Consider the following 23040-nt stretch of genomic DNA (forward strand, 5'->3'; position numbering starts at 1 on the left):
TTGATTTCCGGAATAAAAACAAAACAAATCACCTTGGCATCCTACTACACACACTCCTAAGATAAAAACAGTTACTAGCTTTTCAAGTCAAGTCACTTTTCATTTGTTTAACCCTTAATTATATAGTCTCAAAGGGCTGCACAGGCCACAGTCATATTTAAGAAAAAATACATTGAAATTAGGGGCAGCACGGCGGCGCAGTGGTTAGCGCTTGTGCGGCACAGTTCATGTCTTGGGAACCTCCTGCGTGGGTTCAAATCCAGCTCCGGGCTTCCTGTGCGGAGTTTGTATGTTCTCCCCCGTGCTTGCGTGGGTTTCCTCCGGGCACTCCGGTTTCTTCCCACGTTCCAAATCGTCCCTAGGTGTGAATGAGCGAATGAGTTGTCTGTCCCTGTGTGCCCTGCGATTGGCTGGCAACCAGTTCAGGGTGTCCCCGGCCCACTGCCTGATGATTGCTGGGATGGGCTCCAGCACCCCTGTGACCCTACTGAGGATAAGCGGTACGGCTAATGAGGAGACGAGACATTGGAATTATTATTATTATCATTATTTTTAGATCTTTTTTTTCTTATGATATAACTAATTTGTTTTATTTTTACATTACAATTAGACTTTAATATTGAGGACATCCTAATCGACTTATAATTTTTGTCTTGAATATTTACAACAGCTGTACGTTGTACTAAATATTTGTATAATTTGTATTACAGGCGCTCCTCTACTTACGACCATTTGACTTACGAAAAACGGTAGATCCGAACATTTTTTTCCGGGATGTCAAGAAATATCTGGACGTTGCTGTAAGTTAGATTTTGTATTTTGTGCACCTTTTTCCGAGGACAGGACAGTACTGTAGTGCTTCTTTCCGCCGCTACCGGCGTTTGGTGCTGTGAGAGGTCACCCAGCATCCACCCGGAAGTAGAAAAAAATCTGCTACCTCTCCCTAGTTTGTATGTAAACATTCCATACTGTATCTCTAGCGCGCCAAGACATTTTTAGTGTGTAATATTTCGTACACCCATTGAAAATAGTTGGCGTAAGTGGAAAGAAGAGGTTAGGCGTTTCTTTTCAAGTGAAAGTGGAATAAGAAATCTTGATACGGTTGAGAAAATGGTTGAATTGCTTTTTTTTGGCCTCTTTCTACCAAGTAAGAGGAAGTTGCCTAACTCTTGAAGCTCATCTTCCAAAAGTGAGGTAAACTTCACTTTATCTATCTTTATAGAGCATATTATTTTATGAAATGTGTATTTTTTTTTTATTACAAAACAATACAGGTTGCTTATACAAGCCTTAAACATATATTCCATTCAAAATATAGCACTGAAGCAACTTACGAACAAACTTAACAATCCTCTCATTTGTAAGTAGGGCAGCGTCTGTACTTACCATCTACAGTCAGTTAGGAACTAGCAACCAAAATACATTTTACAAATATACATACTTTTTCGGGACATCTTGACCAAATCTAACAATTATATTGTCAATATTTTTTGCTCATTCTAAACATCGATTGCTGTAATTCTAAGGTATTATGTGAAAATTCTTAAATGTTATTTACCGTAACACCACTACCACAAGGCGATCATAAAAGTCTACGATTTTCTTTACTGCGTGGCGCGCCCTTTCCAGTAGTGCTCCCTGGCTCTCATGCAGAGTGGTACAGACCAGCTCGGTGGCCTTAGGTTTGGGCGCCCGCCTCTGAGACTGGGAGGTCACAGGCTTGAGCCTTGGCCGAGTCAAGACGTACAATATCTGTGTACTGTGAAATCTGCTGTTTTTGTTAGATCGTTCACACTTCCAACAAAATGTTACTTCTATGGGTCTCATGTGACTTTAAAGCATCTCTTGTGTGATTACCATCATATCCCACTTGCGCGTAAGAGGACGCGTTACGTCACTCGCAATGCAATATTAGCGGAAGTGCTCATGGATGCTAAAGTAGTAGTGTATCTAGCAATTAGAATGTTATTGTGCTACCAGAGTCTAAAGAAAGTTGTACCCCCAAATATGAATTAAATCCTAGACGTATATTCTTCCATTGAATGCTTTCCGTGTTTCTGTCCACTGTGGTGTGATGAATTCTACGCCACACGGAAGAACATGGAAACCGAGCAGCCACCAGAGAATTGAAAATTAATGAATCGAAGGCTTGCGACCGGAAGAACCTGAAAAACGAACTCCGACAAGTTTTTATCCGTGTATTTTTCTCCACATCTCTTAACCAATTTTTATTTTCTATATTTTGCCAGGCACTGTACTTACGGTACTTCATGTTAGCGTTTGACCTTCAGTGTTCACCAACAGTTTCTTTATAGAGTGCTTTCCCTAGTTGTGATAGTTATGATCCTATTTATGTCTACCTGCTCTTTTGTAGCTGCTGGTTGTCTCTGGAAGGAGGTCTGCTCTATGCATTTGTTGGACCAGCTGCTGCTGTTGTCTTGGTATTCTTTCTTTTCCCTCTCTGTGCTGTTTTCCTTTAAACACTTCTGCATCCTTATACCTTCAAACTCAAACATTTAGCTATAATGCACTTCATCATATGCTGTTTCAGATTTGGTTTTAGTTTTCTTGGCATGTCCTAAGGGTTGATGTGTTTAGATGTTTACATTTCCGTCAGAATTTTTAGATGTTGAAGTTAACTAAAAACCAATTGCTGAATTGGCATTTAGAAAAAGGACACCCCCATAAAAGCAACGGGCGGTGTCCCGGCCTAGTAAGCTAGCAGGCTAGCCAATTGTGTCCAAGCTAAAATCATACTTTCAGTTGCAAGCAGATCATGCGAACACTTCTATTGAACAGATTGTTAATTCTAACTTCATTTGAAGAAAAAATGTTACAGATTAACTGTATAATAAGTAAAGCTAAACTTATAATCACTTAAATCATAATTAGTGTGCATAAACACGTTAAATTTGATCAATAAAAAAGATTAGAAAAATAGATTAACAAAATGCGTTGGTTACAAAACTTTTGATTTTTCTTTGTTATCAAGCTGTCACAAACTAGAATCACCTTTTTGTGGAATTGGCAAATGTAATCATGCAAAATGACTACCCGGCCGCTTTTTATTCTGTGGAAGAGCTTATAGCCGTGTGAGTTGGGTTGACAAACTCAATGACATTTATTAACTTGCACTTAATTGATTTGGAAGGGTGTTACTCAGATATTCCTTTTATTGTCAGGATAATTACAATTCGTTCAATAAATTGATTTCCGAATAAGTCCCTGAGATACTTGAACTTCTCCACTTGGGGCAGTATCTCATCCCTATCCCGTATAGAGCATGATTCGGCTTAGAACCATGGTCTCGGACTTGGAGGTGCTGACCTTCATCCCAGCCACTTCACACTCAGCTGCGAACTGCTCCAGTGAGAGCTGAAGATCACAGCTTTAGGAAGCCGACAGCACCACATCATCTGCAAAAAGTAGAGATGCAATGCTGAGGCTTCCAAACCCCTATGCCTACAGATTCTGCCCATACAAGTTATAAACAGGAATCACTGAAAGGGCAGCCTTTCCCACTGGAAAGTAATCCGACTTACTGCTGGCAATGCGGACCAAACTCGGGCACTGGGCATACAGGGACAGCACAGCCTGGATAAGACTGTGCGGTACCTCAATCTCCCGAAGGACCCCACACAGGCCTCCCCGAAAAAGACTGTCAAATGCCTCCTCCAAGTACACGAAACACAGGTAGAGCGGATTGGCAAACTCCCGTACACCCTTGCGAATGAAAACCGCACTGCTCTTTTTGAATCTGAGATTGGACTTCATGACGGACCCTCCTTTCCAGCACCCCGAATAGACCTTACCAGAGAGGCTGGAAGTGTGATTCTGGGACCCTTTACCTGTCCGTCGTGGTGAAGAAGGAGCTGAGCCTAAAGGCAAACCTCTCAATTTACTGGTCGGTTTTTCTTCCTAACCTCACATATGGTCAAGAACTGTAGGTCATGACCAAAAGAACAAGTTCCCGGATACAAGTGGCTGAAATTAGTATCCTCTGCAGGGTGCCTGGGCTCTACAGTATGGATAGGGTGAGAAGCTTGGTTATCTGGGATGGACTCAGTGTAGAGCCGCTGCTCCTTTGCATTAAAAGGAGCAAGCTGTGGTGGCTCGGGCATCTGAAAAGGATGCCTCCTCGATGCCTCTGTTGGGAAGTTCCAAGCCTGTCCCAACAGCAGAAGCACCAATGGACGACCTTGGACACATTGTAGAGGCTCTCGGCTGGCCTGGGAAAGCCTCGGGATCCCGTCGGATGAGCTGGATAAAGTGGCTGGGGATAGGAAAGTATGGGCTTTCTTTGCCGAGGCTGTTGCCTTTGCGATCTGACCCCCGGATAAGCGGAAGAAAATGGATGGAAATGGATTCCTACATTTATTTAAAGGGATAACCCTAGACCACATTGAATTTGTTTGCTAGCCTCTTTATCAAATACACCAGTCGCAGTACACCACCTGCGCCATGATTAAAACCTTACTTTACCTAGTCAAAATGTTGGTGTTTTTTTTACTGTTCTTAACCTAACTGACAAAACTCCTGGATGTGGGATCCGTACATACAGTTTCATGAAAAAGAAAATAAGAACACAAAATATATCAATGACATTATCGATCTGTAAACATTTACTCAAGTATGACAATATAACATTTGAATTTGTTCAACCTCTAGTATACCTCTGAAACGATCAGCTTTCTTGGTGTTTCTTTATAATAGTAGTCCGTTACGTTATTTTATCGTATTTATTCTGAACTTTTACTTCCACACACTTTCAATTTTCCTCTGAAATCACTCACTTAACACGAAAGAGTATGTTCTGACAATAATAATTGTAGCATTTACTTAGTTTTTTTTTTCTGATGATCAAATATGACGATCCATGTTTGCATTCTGTTAAAATTGGAAAATACTTTCACGTGTATTAATCCTCTGCCTCTTCTTTTGACAGGTTAACATGGTTATCGGGATTCTCGTTTTTAACAAACTGGTGTCCAAAGACGGCATTACTGATTTGAAACTAAAGGAGAGGGCGGGGTATGCCTTATACCACACTTTCACATTGTCACCTATAACCAGCCTGGTGGTGTAGCTCACTCCCAGAATGACTGGGCCTGATTCATCGACAAGTTCATAAGAATTACATTTGTCCTTAAAAAGTGATTCAGTGGGCTGTATAGAGATTTCTTAAACCAAATTCTGGACATTTTTTAACATGATATAAATCCTTTATGAGTATACAAGAAAAATGCAATCACAGAAAGCTGGAAACATAGCCCTAAAATTGGCTTTGGCAAATGCATTCTCAGGAACTTTTGGTGAACGGAGCCCATTTTCTCAGCTTTGAACATTTAAAATTGATTCCAGAACTGAAGACATTAATAAATGTAATTTAGGTCATCTATTATGTCTCACAAGAGACCACCAAAGGATTTCTATGTAAGAAAAGAGCTCAAGACGTTGAAGAGTTCCATCTGGTTATCGGTACTACTCGAAAGATGATAATTCTGATTCATCCCGATGCTTTTCAAGTTTCCAGCTGTTCTTTTTGTGTTGTTCTGTGATAATAGTATTCATTAATTCCATCTTACTTTCTTTTCTCTGGTCGTTTCTTGTAAGGGTAAGCAGGGCTTAAAAAAAAAAACCTTCAAAGAAAAATCCAATATGTCACAATTTCCAATGTGGGCGGTAAATAATTACGTTTCGCACAACCGAATCAATGCCATAATTTGGGAATAAAAATACCGACATATTGAGGCAGGAAAGAACAACTGAAAAATAAACAATATACAGTAGTTGTTGCTTTCAAATGTCAGGCTATTAGTTCAAGGGCCCCGGCATTGCTGTACATTTAAAGGTTTTTATTGTTTTTTGATAAGAAAACATTTTTCCATAGGGTCACAAACTTTAAAAGACTTTGGGGAAACGAAATATGTGATAGTGTATAAATAATTTTGCTGAAGACATAACAGTGTTATAGGAAACCGACACCCTGCTCTCCTTTACGTTGTGCTCTGTTCTCTCCACATGAGCAATCTCGCGGCATTCAAGTGCTTTTTTTCAATGATCTTTTTGTGTAAACACATGTGTATTTGCTGTCTGAAATGTCATTTCTTTTTTTGAGTTCGCACAGCACCCCCTCTCTCTCACTCAGGGCCCCTCAAGCAAAAATATTTCCCATAAAATATTGCCTAATCTATTCAAATGGCCATCCTCTTTAAGGTTTTACGAAAATATTGTTTCTACTTTGCCACCTTATTCATCTTATCTCATACCAGCAAGATGGCCTAGATTGGATTGGGTTGCTTGGAGTGGTCGGTGGTCGGGAGCTGCGGTATTCAATTTGCGTGGCAGAGGATGTTAGAGACCCCACAAAAGCAAACCACACGGATGCAGATGTTTTATCGAATTTTGGGGTATTAATTAGGGTTCCTTGACACAAAACCTAGCTAAAGATACTTGCGGAGGCCTAAAGTACAACTGTAAATGTTCGCAAAAATCAGTTCAGCCGTTTCGGGGCCTATAAGCCACACGCAAACAGACACAATGACACAACAAACCGGATTGTGTGGGGTTCCGGGCTAATTTATTTTTAACAAAGGCTCAGTGGATCCTATTTTAATCTATTGGGCATGCAAACACGATATTTTGGAGACATACACTATGATTTAACTTGCAAATTTCAATAATCCACTATTCCTGACCCCAGGGTTGGAACAGTATTATCTTGCAGTGGGTAAACTCGATTCTGAAGAGCCACAATTCTGCATGATTTGGAGTTTAGTCTTCACAAACACAGGTGATATGAATGATAAGCTCATTAGCATAGCATTGTTGTCTCTTCTCCTTTTATTAGTTTGTTGGTAAACCTACTCACTTGTGGATTACATTAAAAACAGAACTTTGTCAGTGATGAAACACACTAAATGCCAATATATGAAAATATAAAAATATACATAAAGTGAATAGGTGAAATTAAAGAGCAAAATATAACTGTTTTGGCCAAACCGTGAACTCCATCATTTTTACATTACGTGTTTCATTGCAGTCTTTGTAGTGAGGCAATCGGATTAATAAGGATTTGTCCATACCCTGCTGGATCCATATCTTTAGGGATTATTTTTTTCTTTCAAAAGCATGAAAATTAATTTGAGTGATTTGGACCTCCCCACCTCCAGTCTCATGTTCCTTATCTTTGAGGGCCAATCCTGTTTGGGCCATTTGGACACGATCGAATCAAGATGCATTAGCGTTGGTGTTCAGTTTAAGCCATTGGTCAGGGGTTGTATTTAGGTCAATGACCCATTGCTGCATCGTTTTCAGCCGTGTGTGTTCATATTGACGAAGCTGGCATTTCTTTTTATGTGGCTGTTTTTACCCGCATTCTTAATGGGTCATTGACTTACATCCTCTATTTGGGCTGGCGGCAAACCAAACCTCTCGGCCACAGCTGTCCAGTTCCATATTCTCAGTCTCTTCTTGTATTTGCCAGTTGTAGATACAACTGGTTATTGTATGTAACTATATAATACCAAAATTAAATCAACTCTATTGTCCTATCACTCTTAAAGTGCTGCTGATGTACTTACATGCACATACATAAAAAATTGTATTTATATTGCCCGCAAGGTTTAGACTTAATGAGTCATTGATTCATTCTGTAATGTTTGCAAAAATTGCATATCACTACCTAAACATACTGCCTAAAACTAATGTACATAATGGAAAGTGTTGCCAACTCACTTTTGGTTCCAAAGAGCCACCATCCTTACAGTTCTTTACAAAGTCCAGTGTTTCCCATATAATGTTGTGAGGTCCTGATGGGTGGACAGTCTAGAAAGTTCTGGGGCATGCTCCCTCTGAAGAAAATTTTGTACATTTAAATTACACATCTCTGGTGTATTTTTAGAGCAACACCAAGAGGCTATATCAGTGACGAATGTGTGCCATTGTAAACTATTGATGCATAAAAATGCTAGTTATGAAAGGCAGTGACACAGTAAGCAAGTAACACCCACAAAGCATGGTAAACAAGGCAGGAGTTTAATGCAAAACAATCTGTTTGTCAACTAAAAAGATTAAAAAAAACTTGTTGTTGCTGATGTTTTAACATTTATAGTAAACAGACCAATACATCCATATACATTTTGAATTTTGTTGCATTTAAAACTGATGTTGGTGATCTGGTATTTTACAGGGTTAAATATCACTACCGCTGTTTTTGTGATTACTGCTATGACAGGATGCCGGTTCTTCTTCAATAATTTTTTGGAGGTCATTGTAACATGCAACTTATGGATTACAGTTAGGGCTCATGCCCACCAAAGCTTTTTTTCTGCCCTGAGCACATTTATCAAATACATTGCAGTGGCAGTTCCACATTTTAACGCTCTGTTGAAAGAGCTGGCAGGGCGATAAGGTTGTGAGCAGGGTTTCTGTGCTAAACCTTTCTTTCTGGTCGCAAAGAGTTTAAAAAACGTTCAACTTGGGAAAAACGCGACACTCATCAATGTCACATTTAACCCTGCCATCTAAGCACAGTGCAGGGGGGCTTGACCAACACCGCAACAACCAGTAAGAGTGCGCGCTTTAGCACAGGAGGAGGGTCCGACTGAACCAGATTCTTTCTACTGACAGAGATACTGTACGTAGCACAAATACACACCCTGGTTTTGCAATCGTTTGTACAGCGAAAACTTTATTAAATAATGCATGTTTACTGTTGAGACAATTGATGATAAAACGAAAAGTTATTTTAATTAATTTCACAATCTATGATTAAAAAGTATTATTATATTTTGAACAATAATAGGTTTATGAGACTTGAGAGGCCATTTTAACTCTGGCGGCCCACCAGCAACTTCCTATGTATGGGAAACACTGTAGTCTGCAGTAAACTAATAGGTGCTATTTTGAGCAGTTTTAGGTCAATGTTGTGAATAGGAGTCCCTGTGGTAAGCACGTGCAAAAGCTAGAGGAGGAAGAAATGATTACAAATACAGTGCCGTGATTAAGTATTTGCCCCATTTCTAATTTCTTTGTTTTTTGCATATTGATCAGTCAAGGTTTCAGATCATCAAATATCACACAGAGATGACCCATGGAAATACAAAATTCAGTTTTGAAATGTTGATTCCAGTTATTAAGGCAAAAAAAAAACAAAAAAAACTATCCGGTCCTTTATCAAAAAGGAATTCCCCCAACCCCAATGATAGATCACAAAGTAACTGTGACTAATCAGAGTCTTGGGAATGCTTAGTTCAATTTCACATGCCTCACCCAAAATTGATTTCCACGACCTGTGTTGAATCAAGAAATTACTCAAATGTAATCAGTTAAACAAAGTGAAGTAGGTGAATGTCAAATGGGCGCGCTCTGTATTTTAGATTTGTAATGGCGGATGCTGGTCAGTTAATCTGTCGTGTAATTTGTGAATTCTGGGATTAGTTTCAAATCTTATGCCTTCATCAGATCAGGATACATACAGGTGAGTGAAATCCTTGAAACTGCTTGAATTTTATTCTTCTGTTTTCAAGTTTTTAAAAGTGCTTACATTTTGGATGAAGTGCTTGTTAATGCTTGAAAAGCTGCCATGTTTTTCGGTAGTCTGAATAAAAAAACACGCATTAAACGAAGAAAAATAAAACTAGTCAACCTAAAAGTAAAGCTGACACGCCTTAGTTAAAAACGAGAAGAATTGACTTTCCTTTCTCTACAGTTTAACATCATCAAGTGCCGTCAGTAAAAAAAAGAAAAAAACAATTTGTTACAACAAAGAGCAATCAGAGATGGCAGCAAACACTAATAAAATGGTGTTTCATTTTCTATGGAGCATTCAGTGACAGATAGCTGCTGGTTTAATACTTCGCTTAAGATTCAATAATTTTTTTGGTTCTTTTTCCAACAGGCAGCACTTAGTAACCTCAAACAACAGGGCTAAGAATTGATCGACATTGGATTTCTCATTTTATGGTTTTGGAAACATGGGAAAATTGGCTTTGAAAGTCCTTGGAAAGGGCTTGAATTTGGCCATGCAAAAGACAAACAAACCCCTGGCTGATCTGAGAGCCTCTTTCCCTGGCGGCAGCTATCTTTATATGCAAATGAGGCGACTTTAGATTTTTGATATATTTTTCATGAATACGTTTTAACCTGCCATGCACCGTGGCCACACTTTTAACATACAATGACTGATGCAACCTGGAGATATCATTAGTGATGTTACCTAGGGTCATAGAGTGTTTGGGTCTTTCAAACAATATAAACTCTCACCCAGGCAACTGAGCTGGGGTTGTTCTGACCCCAACTTTTGTTTTGGCAGCGCTACCTCACCCTTTATTCAACTCTACTTAACCATAGTCACCTTGAGGCAACCTCTGTTGCTTCTGTGACCTCTTTAATGCCCCTTCGCTTGTTGGCCCCTGTGATGCACAAGATGTTGTAAGCCCTGCAGAAAGACTGGACAGTGAACCCTCTGCATCTCACCTCTATAGGCTCAGAGCGTGCTTTCCAACCATTGCTCCTCCACTGACTCAGCATATTCTGTTGTATTTCTCTCACTGGGCTCCTCCTTACGGTCCTCTCGTGGCACAGTGAATCTGCTTGGCTTCAGAGATAAGCAAGAAATCAGACCACATTGTTGTGGTAGCAATTGTTTCTGGGAATTTCAGTTTCTTCCCCAGGTTAACTTTCATTTCCCAGCCTTTTGCTGTTGCTAGCAAGACCTGTGAAGTAGCTCTGGCAGCTGATGGTGGCTTCTCCCCGCCCTGGAAGAAGGCGATCAAGTTCTTCTTTGGGTGGAGCCTTTTGCATTGGCCAAACCTACTGCCAAAGTTGTTCAGTATTGCCTTCAGGACTTGGTCATGGCGCCAACTTTAGCGCCCCTTGTCCTGGGTCTTTGCACAGCTGCTAAAATGATGCTCCTGGATCCCCCTCCTTGCGCAGGGGGTGCAGGCTGGTGACTGCACAACCCCCCAGCTGAACAAGTTGAATGGGCTCGATAGTACATTGTCGACAGCCTGGATCAGGAATCGTATTCAATGAAGCTGAGTTTTCCACAAGTAAAGTACAAAGCGCGAAAAAGCGAGGTGTTGCAAATATTAAATGAAGACTACAAACCGACCAGTCCCCACTGCAGGTGTGTCCACGTGTCACTTATTTGTGCAGAACGGAAATACATTTTCGAGTTGATTCACCTTTTGTGATGTGTTAATTAAGGTTCAAATTAGAAGCATGTTTAATTATGTTAATTACCTCTGCATAAAATTAAGTACGCAGGACCATTTCATTTAAGGCCCATTCTCCCTCAGAGACATGCTTCATTGTCATCTGCAACTAACAACAAATTCATTTGACCTGAGAAAATAATACAAAACTGACAGCGGGCATCTCATCTCTTTTTAGTAGTAATTTTTTATCTTACTATTCAATCAAAAATGTGATACATGCCTTTTAATTAGGATCGGTCAGTCAATTTCCCAAATGTTTACCCGTTTAACTTCAATTTTCCATGTACTTTGTTTTTACCGTTTAACAGTCAAACACATTTTATTTTTTTATTTCTTTGCATACAAAATTTCATTTTGATTGCATTTTAATATTACTGCCGGGGGGCAGACATTTAGCAGGTGTATTGCCCTTTCAGTTGAAATTCAATTTATTCCATGATGTGTTATTTAATTACGCCTTCCACAGGCTACAAATTTAAATTCCATCACTTTGGTGATTGGAAATTTTGGTCTGTGTCCTCAAGGGGGCGGTGAGTGAAAATTTGTAGAATTATGTTTTGTCTAAACAGTTAATTTGCACTAATACAATAACTAAGGCTTTGCAAATGTTCCGAGCTAACTTTTACGGATTCTGATTGTCTAACAATTTATTAGTAAATGTTCGGATTAAGGCAGTAGTTGTTACGTCAACCGTGCAATGACATTTTTGTTTTCTGAGCAGATTTGGGAACGTAACTAAAAAGTGTGATAGGTTTCTGTTAGTTAATTAGAAAGTAACTAATCCCCTCCCCAGATTACTGACATCCAACAATAGAAATCACTCATAAAGTTAAAATTACCATTTTATGAGTTACCATAAATACTCACATTGAAGTCAATCCCCTTAAACTGATCAAAAATAGCCGCATAATACAAGAAATAGAAGAAAACGTATACACCGAACTGTGAATACTTCATATTTTTAGGCTTGTGCAATCTTGAGAAATTGTTGTTGTGACACATCATATCCATTTTTCCTTTCTGTTCAAACATTAAGATATTTCCTTTTCGATTCCTGGGCATGGCATGTTGTATTTCAAAAATAATATTACAAATAAAAAGAACAAAATTCCGCCCTCTTCACACTAATAACCCAACATATGATTCATCATTTACCTGGCAGCGCAATACAGTGACATATAAACTACATGGAAATAAACATTTTGTATTCTTGCCTTAACATATAAAAGCAGTTTGTGTGCTGCCCCTTTTGAATAAAAGCATCAATAGGTAGTCCTCCATTATGATCCAAAGTCTATGCAATGAGATAAAAAATACTGGATGGCTATACTTGCTGTTAGCTTGCTAGTATTATCACAATTTTTTTGGGGGGGCTGTTTACCAAATCAAAATACTTGGTCTCACTATTGCCCTCTCCCATGAGGCAAGAGAATTGCGTGCCTCACTCTGTATCTGCTAACCATAAGCACAGTTACATATTAATAGTATTAATAATATTTATAATAAGAATACAATTTAACACTGAATGAATATATAAATATATACATTTGAAAAAATATGTAATTTAATTGTACATTTTCCATGATGACGGGTGACAAGTTACGTCACTGTAGTGGAAGTAAGCAAAAAAAAAATCTGCCAATTTCTGTATTTTCTCTTAATTGAACTCCAAAGTGTGGGATTTGGTTGAACCCAAACAATTGTTTTCAGCAGATTACAGATTACTTACAAACTGATGATTCCAAACTTTTATTTACAGTGTATATGTTTATATAGCCTTTACATACAATTTTACATAGGCCTGGAAAAATGAGTCAAAATGCTCCAAATTGTCTCGCACTTCTCTACCGGAAATGGATGGTACTCAAAACATTTAAAATGAATATTCAGGTCTCATTCGTGGATCTCGTACTCTTGCTCGCTGGGTCAAACTCCAGTGTACGGTACAAACACCTTGCCGACATCTGTTTGCTGTGCAGATGCTAAGTACAGCTTCTGTTTCCATGAGAGCAAATTTGAAACGGCGATGCTACAGATACTTTCTTGCCACGATCGCTTAACGGTCGTCCTCTATCGCTCTCCCAGCCAAGTCATTAGAGAAAAAACTTGGCGTGGGTTGATCACGATGTAACTCGTAACATTTATAGTATATGAACCGCAGTAAGGCACCAGAGTGGCTTGCTCAGGGAGAAATTTTCATAAAGAGGCGGCTCGTAAAATATTTTGTTGGTCAAGTTGGCAGGGGTTTTAGAGATCAAACTATTTGTACACAAGCAATTAAAATGATAGTTTTCCATAATAGGTCCACTTTATAGTCTATTGTTGATTTTCATTATCACCATGTCTCCCTATGCAGGCAAGTGTGAAATCATCACAAGCCATTTTTAATAATTTAAGGCAAGGGGTGTCAGATTATAATCACGAATGGCAAGGGATCTTTTTTACACACAACACACAAATTATTCACAAACAATGGGGAAAACTGGTTTTCATATATGGCATTGAATGTGTTAACTGGTTGATTTAAGAGCTAATTGGATGCAGTTTTACACCTGAACCAACCCAAAACACAATACAAACACTGTTCTTTAATGGCCGGAGAGAGGATTTGCTTTGCATATTTTTTTTAAACTTCAAATAATTGACCTAGAGCAGAGGGGTGTTAACCTCTGTGACCCAGAGTTTTAATAGCAAAATATAATCTACGTTTATTTTTTGAGAGATTTCTTACCATGTATTTTAAGACAGAAATTCAGCAAAACCGACAAACCCGCTCCCCAGACAAAAGCTAATTTTTAAGAGCATTTTATTTCTCTGTGTGACGAAATTTAGGAAAAAATGTTGCCAAACTCCCACCCCTGGTAACCTAAGATCATTTGGGCTCAATTTGACCTCCTATTGTGATTTCGAAACAAGGTTCAGATAGATAGATAGATAGATAGATAGATAGATAGATAGACAGATACTTTATTCATCCCCGAAGGGAAATTCACATTTCCAGCAGCATCCCTGAGCTGAGAACAATACAATAATAAAGCAAAAAGAATACAATATACAAATACCCAGTGTGACGTGCAAATGCCCACTGTAGCATGTTATATAGAATAACTAAATAGTGCTACACAGAATACAAGCAGAGTTTTTTTGTAAGTATGTTGTTAGGTATTTTGGAAGAGCCACTTTTGCCAAGACCCAGATTGGAAAAGGCTGGAGACTTGCTAAGTTAAAATAACAATGATATAGGGAATCTTACAAAAGAGGATACAAAAGGAGTGTAGTAATGGGCTGAGCTCCAGTCCGTACCTCAAGAGGGCTGTGGTGTGAAAATTTGGCATGGTGGATGGACGAAGAGGCATGTCGGTTTAGGAGAACAAGGACTGGAAACAATCAAAGATTTAATGAAGTATGCAATTTATTTTAGGCAAACTTGAAATTACGTGGATTAGCGTCAACTAACCATTACGAGCTGAATGGCTGGTCCGTGCTGTTTTTATCCTCTGCTGCCTTGACGAAGATGGGCTTTAGCTGGTCCGATTGTGTGATTGGGTCTTACAGATGTCACAACAAACTGCTAATGAAAAGTTTATGGATGTGTGAAAGAGAATGGGGTCTGTTTTGTTGCATAGCTCCGCCCACTCCTACCACTCACCCAATGTAGTGTTTGTGGGTAATTAGTTTGTTGTGTGGGTTTTATCATCAATTGTCTCAACAGTAAACATGCATTATTTAATAAGCTTCCATATAAAGGATTCTTTAGCGTTGTACAGAAAAAACAAGGTCTGTTGGTGTGACATCTTGACTGCCACCTGTAGCTAAAACTGAGCCCTTTACATACTGGACCGAACAATCAAGGATGAATACACCTTACCTGACCTAAAGCTTAATATAATATGACAGCTATGGAAGAGTTTGCACAAATATAACATTTTTATTGGGCCATGTACTTGTGGAAAGAGCCAAATATGGCTCGTGAGCCATAGGTTCCCAACCCCTGACCTAGACTTTGTGGGGGGCCAGATAAAATCATCCAAAGTATTTGGCCCGCAGGCCGTATGTATAACAACGCTGATTTAAGGCTTCTTATGTAGTGTTAGAAATAGAAGCTTATTATTGAAGAAAACAAACACTGGAGAGAGTCTTTTTTGTTACAATAAAAACAAATGAAACATCATATAATCTGGATTTGTGGGTACAAGAACAAGGCTGCGATGGTTTTCCAAGTTAGCTTTCAAAATGGCTGAAAAATAATTTACCGTAATCCCCTGCTATCACGTAGTTCACATTTTTTGGCTCACCATGGTCTTGCTGAATTTTTTATTATGGGTGTTCTGCTTTTTGATTGGCTAAATAGTCGCTGAAAGAGTAGGTATTGGTAAAACAAAGAAATGTTTACTCTCTAAACTTTACACTAACCTGTACACTTTACAGGTATAGTATACAGTAGTTTTTTTGTTAAATGAATGCTCGGGGCTGTAAGAAGCGTTTATTTCAATTAAATGTATAATTGAGTATTTATCAATCCATCGATTATCTGCGTCGCTTATCCTTAGTAGGGTCAGGGGGTTGCTGAACCCCTCCCAGCCATCTTCGGGCAGTGGGCAGGGGACACCCTGAACTGGTTGTCAGCCAGTCGCAGGGCACACAGAGACAGACAACTCACTCGCTATTCGAACTGGTCAATTAACTTGAGATGTATGTTTTTTGGGGGGAATGTGGGAGGAGACCCACGCAGGCACGGGTAGAAAATGCAAACTCCACACGAGGAGGCTGCGGTAGCTGGATTGAACCCTGAACCTCGGCATCGTGGGGCTGCGCACTAACCATCCAGCTGCCTAGCCGCCAATGAGTATTTAATTGTATGATAAAAAGTAAAAGTTTCAACTTCAAAAATTTTGCGTATTGCAGGTTTTATAAACAAGGGTTAACTGTGTATACCAAAAGGGTGGAACAAAGAAGTTAGTGGAAAATTCCAGAGGCACCAGCCTCACACCCCTCCTTCCATACCGAATTCTGCAGGTGGTTGGAAAAGATTTTGGCTTTCTTCCCAACAGTAGAGCAGAAAACCATAGATCAGAACAAATCAGAACAATGTAGACACTAAATACTGACTATATTAATTGATAAATTGATATATTGTTGCGACTAGGTGAATAATACAAGAAGTAAATAAGTACCTTCAAATGTTTAGATAACCATAAAGAGTCATAATTACCAATGAAAGACTAATATGATGATTTAAATGAATGAAAAACTATAAGAAAGAAAGAAAAAACCCATAAAATTATAACTATGATGCAGTGACACATTTCATTGAACGAGTAGCAGGTCAAACTCCTTTGGCCAAAGGGTTCAAACTTGTAGCCCGGGGGCCATTCGCAGACCTCGGGCTGATAGTTTGAGGCCCCCGTCTTAATTTGAACATTTTAGTGTAAGCGCAGCCAACTTAAATTGTAAATTAATTTATCACTGACTCAGTGATCAATCTTAATGTTTTTTTTTTGTTTTATTTTGGTTAGAAAATGTTCAATATATTTGAGAACAGTGGGTAGTTTAATCCGAGCTTTTGATGTGTAAAACACCATTTAGCCCAAACTCCCCAGACCCTAGTTCCGGTGGCCCCCAATTAAATTGAGTTTGAGAATCTTGGCTTTGGCTAACATTTTTAAAAATGATTTTGAATAAAATGCGTGAAGGCAGTCTCAACAGCAAAAGCTAGCAACACATGAACAGATTCTTGAGCTGGCACCCAACCCTGAGAGAGAGATTGTGCGAGACCACCGTGACTCACTGCTAGCGTGTCTCTTTTGTTTTTGGTGTGCTTGTGCGTACATTTGTATGGATCTGTGTATAGGTGCATTTGTATCTGTTTGTGTTGTTGTTACAGCGTGTTAATTTGACTTTGCAGTCAGATGACAGTGCCACTGTACAATATGACGCTCAAATGTGCCAAGTGCGGAGTTATCTCGTCGCCTGACCTTTCCACCACAGCTACCAGTAACGCCATGTTAGTCCCGCTAATTTCTTTCTTCTCAACTTTGTTCTCCTCCACTCACGTGATTGGTTTTGTTTTCATTATCCGACTGTAGAGAACAACTAGATGGCCGATTGACTGTTTCGGCATTGTAAAATACAATTTAATTGATTTCTGTTCCTGAAAATTTTACGTGGTTTGACAAAAAACATGTATATGAGACAGGCACCAACTTTAAGATTTTATCACCCAGCATTTTGTGTCTGAGGCCAAAAACAACAACCTTAACATGTGAACTAAAGAAATGGAACACGGCTGTGAAAACATTAAGATTCAGCAGACTTCATTGTTTTGCTTGGAATTTGCCATGGAAGGTGGGATGGGTTGCTTGAGTGGTCCTCAGAAAGGTGAAAGTAGGATATTTTCTTTATTAAGAATGTTAACATTGTCCAGCTGACTCTACGAGCCTATCTGTCCGTATCTTACTTTTAGCAACGCTGTTTGGGATGCGCAACATAATAGAAAGAGGGAATGGGAAGAGGGGGTGAGGATATTGATTTCATGCTCGTCCTCTCTGATTTTTGTGTATTATGAATCCCCCAAAAGACGAACAAATAAGAGTTTATATCGTGTATAAGAAATGCACGTATTTGGACAGGCCATAAATGCTGCATTGAAGACTCAAGCCAGAAGATGGCGTCAGCGAGTAGAACATTTTGAAATTCTAGACGGCACCTTTAAGGTTATGATGAATAGGAACCACCACACTTGTATTTTATTTCTCTGGAAGGTTTTTTTAGTCTAGCCTTTTGACAAAGCTCTTGTTTTTCTGAGGGTCTTCTTCATTTAGTGTCCACGTTTGCTGCTCGATGCAAATTTAGATGTTAAAATTAAAACTTTGCTTTTTGCCAGTCTGTTATTTGTGAGATGGATGTCCAATACTCAATTTTTCCAGACCCAATCTTGATTAGTCATCCATACCAATACTGTCAGTGACCCTCTTTGATTGGTGCAGAAGCACAATGCAGAAACACAGATTAGTGCAATCAACGGTGGTGCCTTATTCGGGCAGAATTCAGATCATGGAGAGTCAGGCTGAGAGGAAACAGTATAAAGAACATCAGAAGCAATAATTGTAATCCAAACGGCAGATGAAGGTCCAGTGATCCAAAAAAACAAGCAGCAAAGGTGTCGGTCCTAAAGTTCTTTAGGCCCTAAGGTTTTTAAGGCCCTAAAGTTATTTAGACGGTACTCGTCATCCGAAAGAGCTGTGGAGGTTTGGTACACGAGATAAACAAAGAGCTGAGACAGAAGTACTTGGTACATGACGAGAAAGACCATGATCTAGCATAGAGCCAAGGGAGAGTTGTGATAGGAGGGAAAATCAAAGGAAAATCAAGACAAGCAGTAACAGCTGTGAGGTGGAAATTAGAACCGGGAAGTGAGCGACCAAATATGGTAAGGGCAAGCGAGAGGGAGACAGAGAAATAAAGAGAGCGAAGACAAGGAAACAGGCCCCAAAGTGCAGGATTGTGGCAGATACCACTCGCTGATTCCTTTTATACATATACACTTGATTTCTTTTCATAGAAGAAATGACTGAAACTTTAAAAGATATAGCTTTCTGTAAAAGATCTTTGCTTTAATATTGCTTTTATTTAGTGGCAATTTCCATGTATCCTAATTTAAGGTTTCTCGTTAAATAGCAACTACAAGGCAGCCAAAACTCGTAACAGTATTAATTCCTTAAAAACATTTGGTATTGGCACAGATACGATATGTAGTATATATACATGCCTATCCCTAAATTTGGGTTTTACTTTTGTTTCCTGCAACATAAACAGTCAACAGGTATAACGATATATTTGCTTGACTCATTCGGTGAGGTTGACAGCTATATTTAAAGTAGGCTTCCTGTTACTCTGTTAGATGTAATTCAATTTTTCTTATAAATGCAAAAACCATCTAACTTTCCTCAGCAAGATTCTTTTCTTTTACTAATGAATAATTAGCATCCACTATTGCAGGACTTATTCCAGTACCATGAGGTCCACTCCTTAATTGATTATTCTGTTTCGCGTACGCGGCGTGTTAAGAGTGATTTTCCTCCCCAAGCCAAGCTTATTTTTCTTTTACAGCTTTTTCTCGCGCTTAACGACCATCGGGGGGATGAAACTTTGTTAAGATATAAAGCTGTACACAAACATGAACAATCATGGACTGCGGTCTCCAAGTGCCCAATTCACAGCGGTGGTCTGTTTCCACCCGCGCCAACTTTGCGGATTGTACATACTCGATGGAGGCTTCACTTTGACGTTTTTTTAAAGATATTTTTTACATTTGACTCTCCTACATGGACTCAAGTAAGTAGATATCCTTCGGCTTGTCTTCTCTTGCATTGAACTTGAAGAAAGGTTAGGGAAAGATGTACCGTCATTTTCGGACTACGAGACGCAACCTCAACCCTGCGATTTATACAAAGATGAGGTTAACCCAGTGCTTCTCGATTAATTTCTGTCACGTCCCCCCTCGGAAGAAGAAATCCTCTCACGCCCCCCAAAGAAGTCTTGCCATCGTCAAGTCAAGTCAAGTCAAGTCATTTTTATTTGTATAGCCCTAAATCACGAAGAGTCCGGGTTATTTTTTTCATAGAGTGACTCGAGGGTCCCCTCCACTTCGTATCTACACTTCACACTCTATGCTTATACTATGTGCTATATGCACAGCTTGGAGGTTAAATGTAAAACACTTCCAATGAGAGTGTCACCGTTCCCTAGTGTAGTGGAGGTGCAATTGCACTTGATTCTTTGAAAAGTTGCTAATTGAATAAAGTTCCACGAGGTCACACACGCCTGCGCCCCCCTTTCCCGGAGCTTCGCGCTCCCCCAAGGGGGCTCCCCCCACTGTTTGAGAAGCACTAGGCTAAAGTATGCATTCTTTCCAATGGCTGCCAGTGACGTGCGAGCAGAAAGATTAGGAGTGAAAGCAGTGATACCAAGAAATACACAAGTAATTTGTATTTCTTATTTGTACATTAATACAATTTGCATGAACTGACCCTCATCTTGGAAAATGCAAATGTAAGCATACGACGCAACTGAAAGGTAATCGAAAAGAACAATTTTTGTTTTTTTTCAAACAGGCACAGAACGTGTAGTTTTCCTCCCCTCAATTATGCAGATATGTTGTAAAACATTCACGCGTCGGGGGACTCGAGACATTTAGTCTCAAGAGCTGCGACGGCATTGACGGAACAAATCACTCTGAGATGGCGAATCCCATTAACACAACATATAAGGAAACTTCAAAACAGACGCTGTTGTCGTGAACAGGGATCGCATACAGCTCATTTCTGTTTAGAGAAATTGGAATTTTGGGTGGCTGGGGGGATTGTGACTGTTTTGTCCGAGTTGCATGCTTCGACCTCCAAAAGTTGTCTTTGGTTAGTTTAAATGCTTACTGTTATAGCGTGCGTTTCTTAATGCCTTTGGCTCCTTTTAGGTCAGAGATTGAGGCTTTTATTTGCGTATTTCGCAGCGCGTTTCGCGGTCGGTATAATATTGTCCAACTATCTCTCCGTTAGCTTCGGGGATTCTGAAGTCTTCCAGTTTTGTTTGCTCCTGGTTCCCCTTCGTTAGCAATCGGCCAGCCTGCCGCGTCCATTGGTTTATTCCCGGCCGGGTTCATGTTTGTCGCCGTAGCCGTTTTTGGCTCCTGGTTAGTCTGGCTGCTCACTGCATGCTTTTGGACGGCCTACTAAGCGTTATTCCTCAGAGGCTGTGGCCGCCTTTCGTTGACCGTTTTGTTTAGCAGCCGGCAAGCCTGCCGTGTTAATTGGTTTATTCCTGGCCCGTAGCATTTGTCACTGTGGCTGCGTTTCATTGTTGCACGCCCTTTGTTGTATCATTATCGCATCCTTCTGCGATACAACACCTAGCCGTTCTCCAGAAAAACAACCAAAACTTGACTTAAAACACTCGTGAGCTCTTTGACTAATTAACACGGTGATTGGCTTTCTCAGGTGCTGGTGTTCTTCACATGATGTTAAAAATATATATACACTTTTATGATACGACCATTTACAATTTTCTCAAATTTGGAATAATCTTTAAAGTTAAAAGCTCTCAAGCCAATAAAGAAGGAGACAGAGCTGCTGCACGTGAAATTCACATCAATGATTAGATGGTGAGGCGCTGGTGACTGTAGCGGGAAGAACTGGAACAATGGAAAAAAGCCCCCCAAAAAACGTTCAGGGTTAACAAAAGCAGGCCCTTACTAAAACACATTCTTGAAGGCATTGTTAAAGCACAAAAAGCAGATGGCTGCGGTGTAACTTTCCAATGTGCACGTGGGCCTATGTGGCTTATAGTCAGGTGCGCCTTATGTATGAAGATTTTTTTTCCCCTAAAAATAGAATAGGTGCTGCCTACTGTCAAGTGTCGTTTATAGTTTGGAGATAAGGGAAAATTAACTGAGTTCACTCCTACAAAACAACAAAAAATGACTCTGCTATTCACACAATGTGTTCCATTAATTTTGTCCACTTAGGTTCAAATCAATGACACTATTCAGTAAACTGTCCATTAAAACCAATTCCAGGGAGCTTTTGTCTCATATTCATAATTTCTTGTCAAACCTAAAGTACATTTTTAAGTTAAGAATGACATTTGCCAGAAAATGAAGAGGGGCCCTATTTTAATATATACAAAGGGATGTGAAAAATGATTGGATGTCAGTGTGTTTTATTGGATGGTGACAGACAAGAACATATTCTGAAAGGAACATATTTTGTATGTCTTGTGTGTGTCTGTGGGTGCAGTTGTGTGCATGTGCAGTTTTGGAATTTTTTTATGCTTTTTTTTTTTTAAGTGCATGATCAGAAATTACTGTGCTGGAACTTCAGACTTCTTCTCCCACTTTATCTTTCCTATCATTCCCAATGCTAACATTGGTGATCTATCTATGAAGGTTACCTCCAAATCTGATTCTTTTTTCGAATTTCAAACGTTAAATCTTGTTTTTGTTTTTTTAAAATAACTATTATGATGAAATTCTTAGCCTTTTGCTTCTTCTAAGGAGGGTTATTTTTTTAAGGAAATTGAATGTTTTCAAATCGTGATTTTTAAACGGATTCTCAGAAAATATCCCCAAAAATGTTGGTATTGAAAAATCTGTTTTTGATCGTTATGTTGGAATTAGAACAGCCTAATATCATTAGATTGAATGTTTTATCACATAAACGGGTGTTTTATTATATATCGCCTCCTACTGATGAAATAAATATACAATATTTGAATAATAAGCTAAACGAATGAACTATCATATAAAAAGAAATTTAATTACTCGTATGTCGAGAATTTTTTATTTACGTTACATAACATGAGCCTCACCTAAAGGGAGCTGGCTTGATTGTCAGCCATCTTGTCCTACGGGTACCCCAAAAAAAAAACCTTTTATTCCTATTTTTTTGCTTGCTTTTTTCCCTTTTTTCCACATCTATTTTCCCCTTGTATTTATTTCTACTTAACTTTCTTGCTTTTTGTTGTCTTTTTTCCTTTTATTTTCTTTTTCTTTTCAATTTATTGCCTTTTTATTTGGGGTTTTGTTCTTTCTTTCCCCTTTTTATCTTTTCTTCACAGTAAAATTACCAGTGTTGATTCAACACTCATAAAGACAGACCATATGTTCACTAAAGTTGTTTTACAATTTCACTCTTTAAGTGTTAATCTGATACTGTTATTTTTGAGTTACTCAGTAATAGTGTTAATTAAAGCATAAACGTTTAACACTACATCAGTGAATATATGGTCTTTATTTACGATTGTTAAATTAACACCGGTTGTTTGC

At 39.1% G+C, this 23040-nt stretch overlaps 1 protein-coding gene across 6 annotated transcripts in view; it reads left to right on the plus strand.

Annotated features, from left to right (window-relative positions):
* adgrb1a (adhesion G protein-coupled receptor B1a) overlaps positions 1-23040 on the plus strand; it is a 196570-nt gene that overhangs the window by 149940 nt on the left and 23590 nt on the right. For 5 of the 6 annotated variants that reach the window (XM_088326219.1, XM_088326221.1, XM_088326224.1 and 2 more), the window contains 3 exons: positions 2375-2441; positions 4946-5031; positions 17128-17226. In XM_088326219.1, the coding sequence (XP_088182345.1) occupies positions 2375-2441; positions 4946-5031; positions 17128-17226 (252 nt within the window). The remainder of the gene's footprint in view (positions 1-2374; positions 2442-4945; positions 5032-17127; positions 17227-23040) is intronic. The other variant, XM_088326222.1, reaches the window with a different exon arrangement.

This window comes from Urocampus carinirostris, chromosome 2, assembly GCF_059441175.1.
Source record: "Urocampus carinirostris isolate Australia breed hairy pipefish chromosome 2, RoL_Ucar_1.0, whole genome shotgun sequence".
NCBI lineage: Eukaryota > Metazoa > Chordata > Actinopteri > Syngnathiformes > Syngnathidae > Urocampus > Urocampus carinirostris.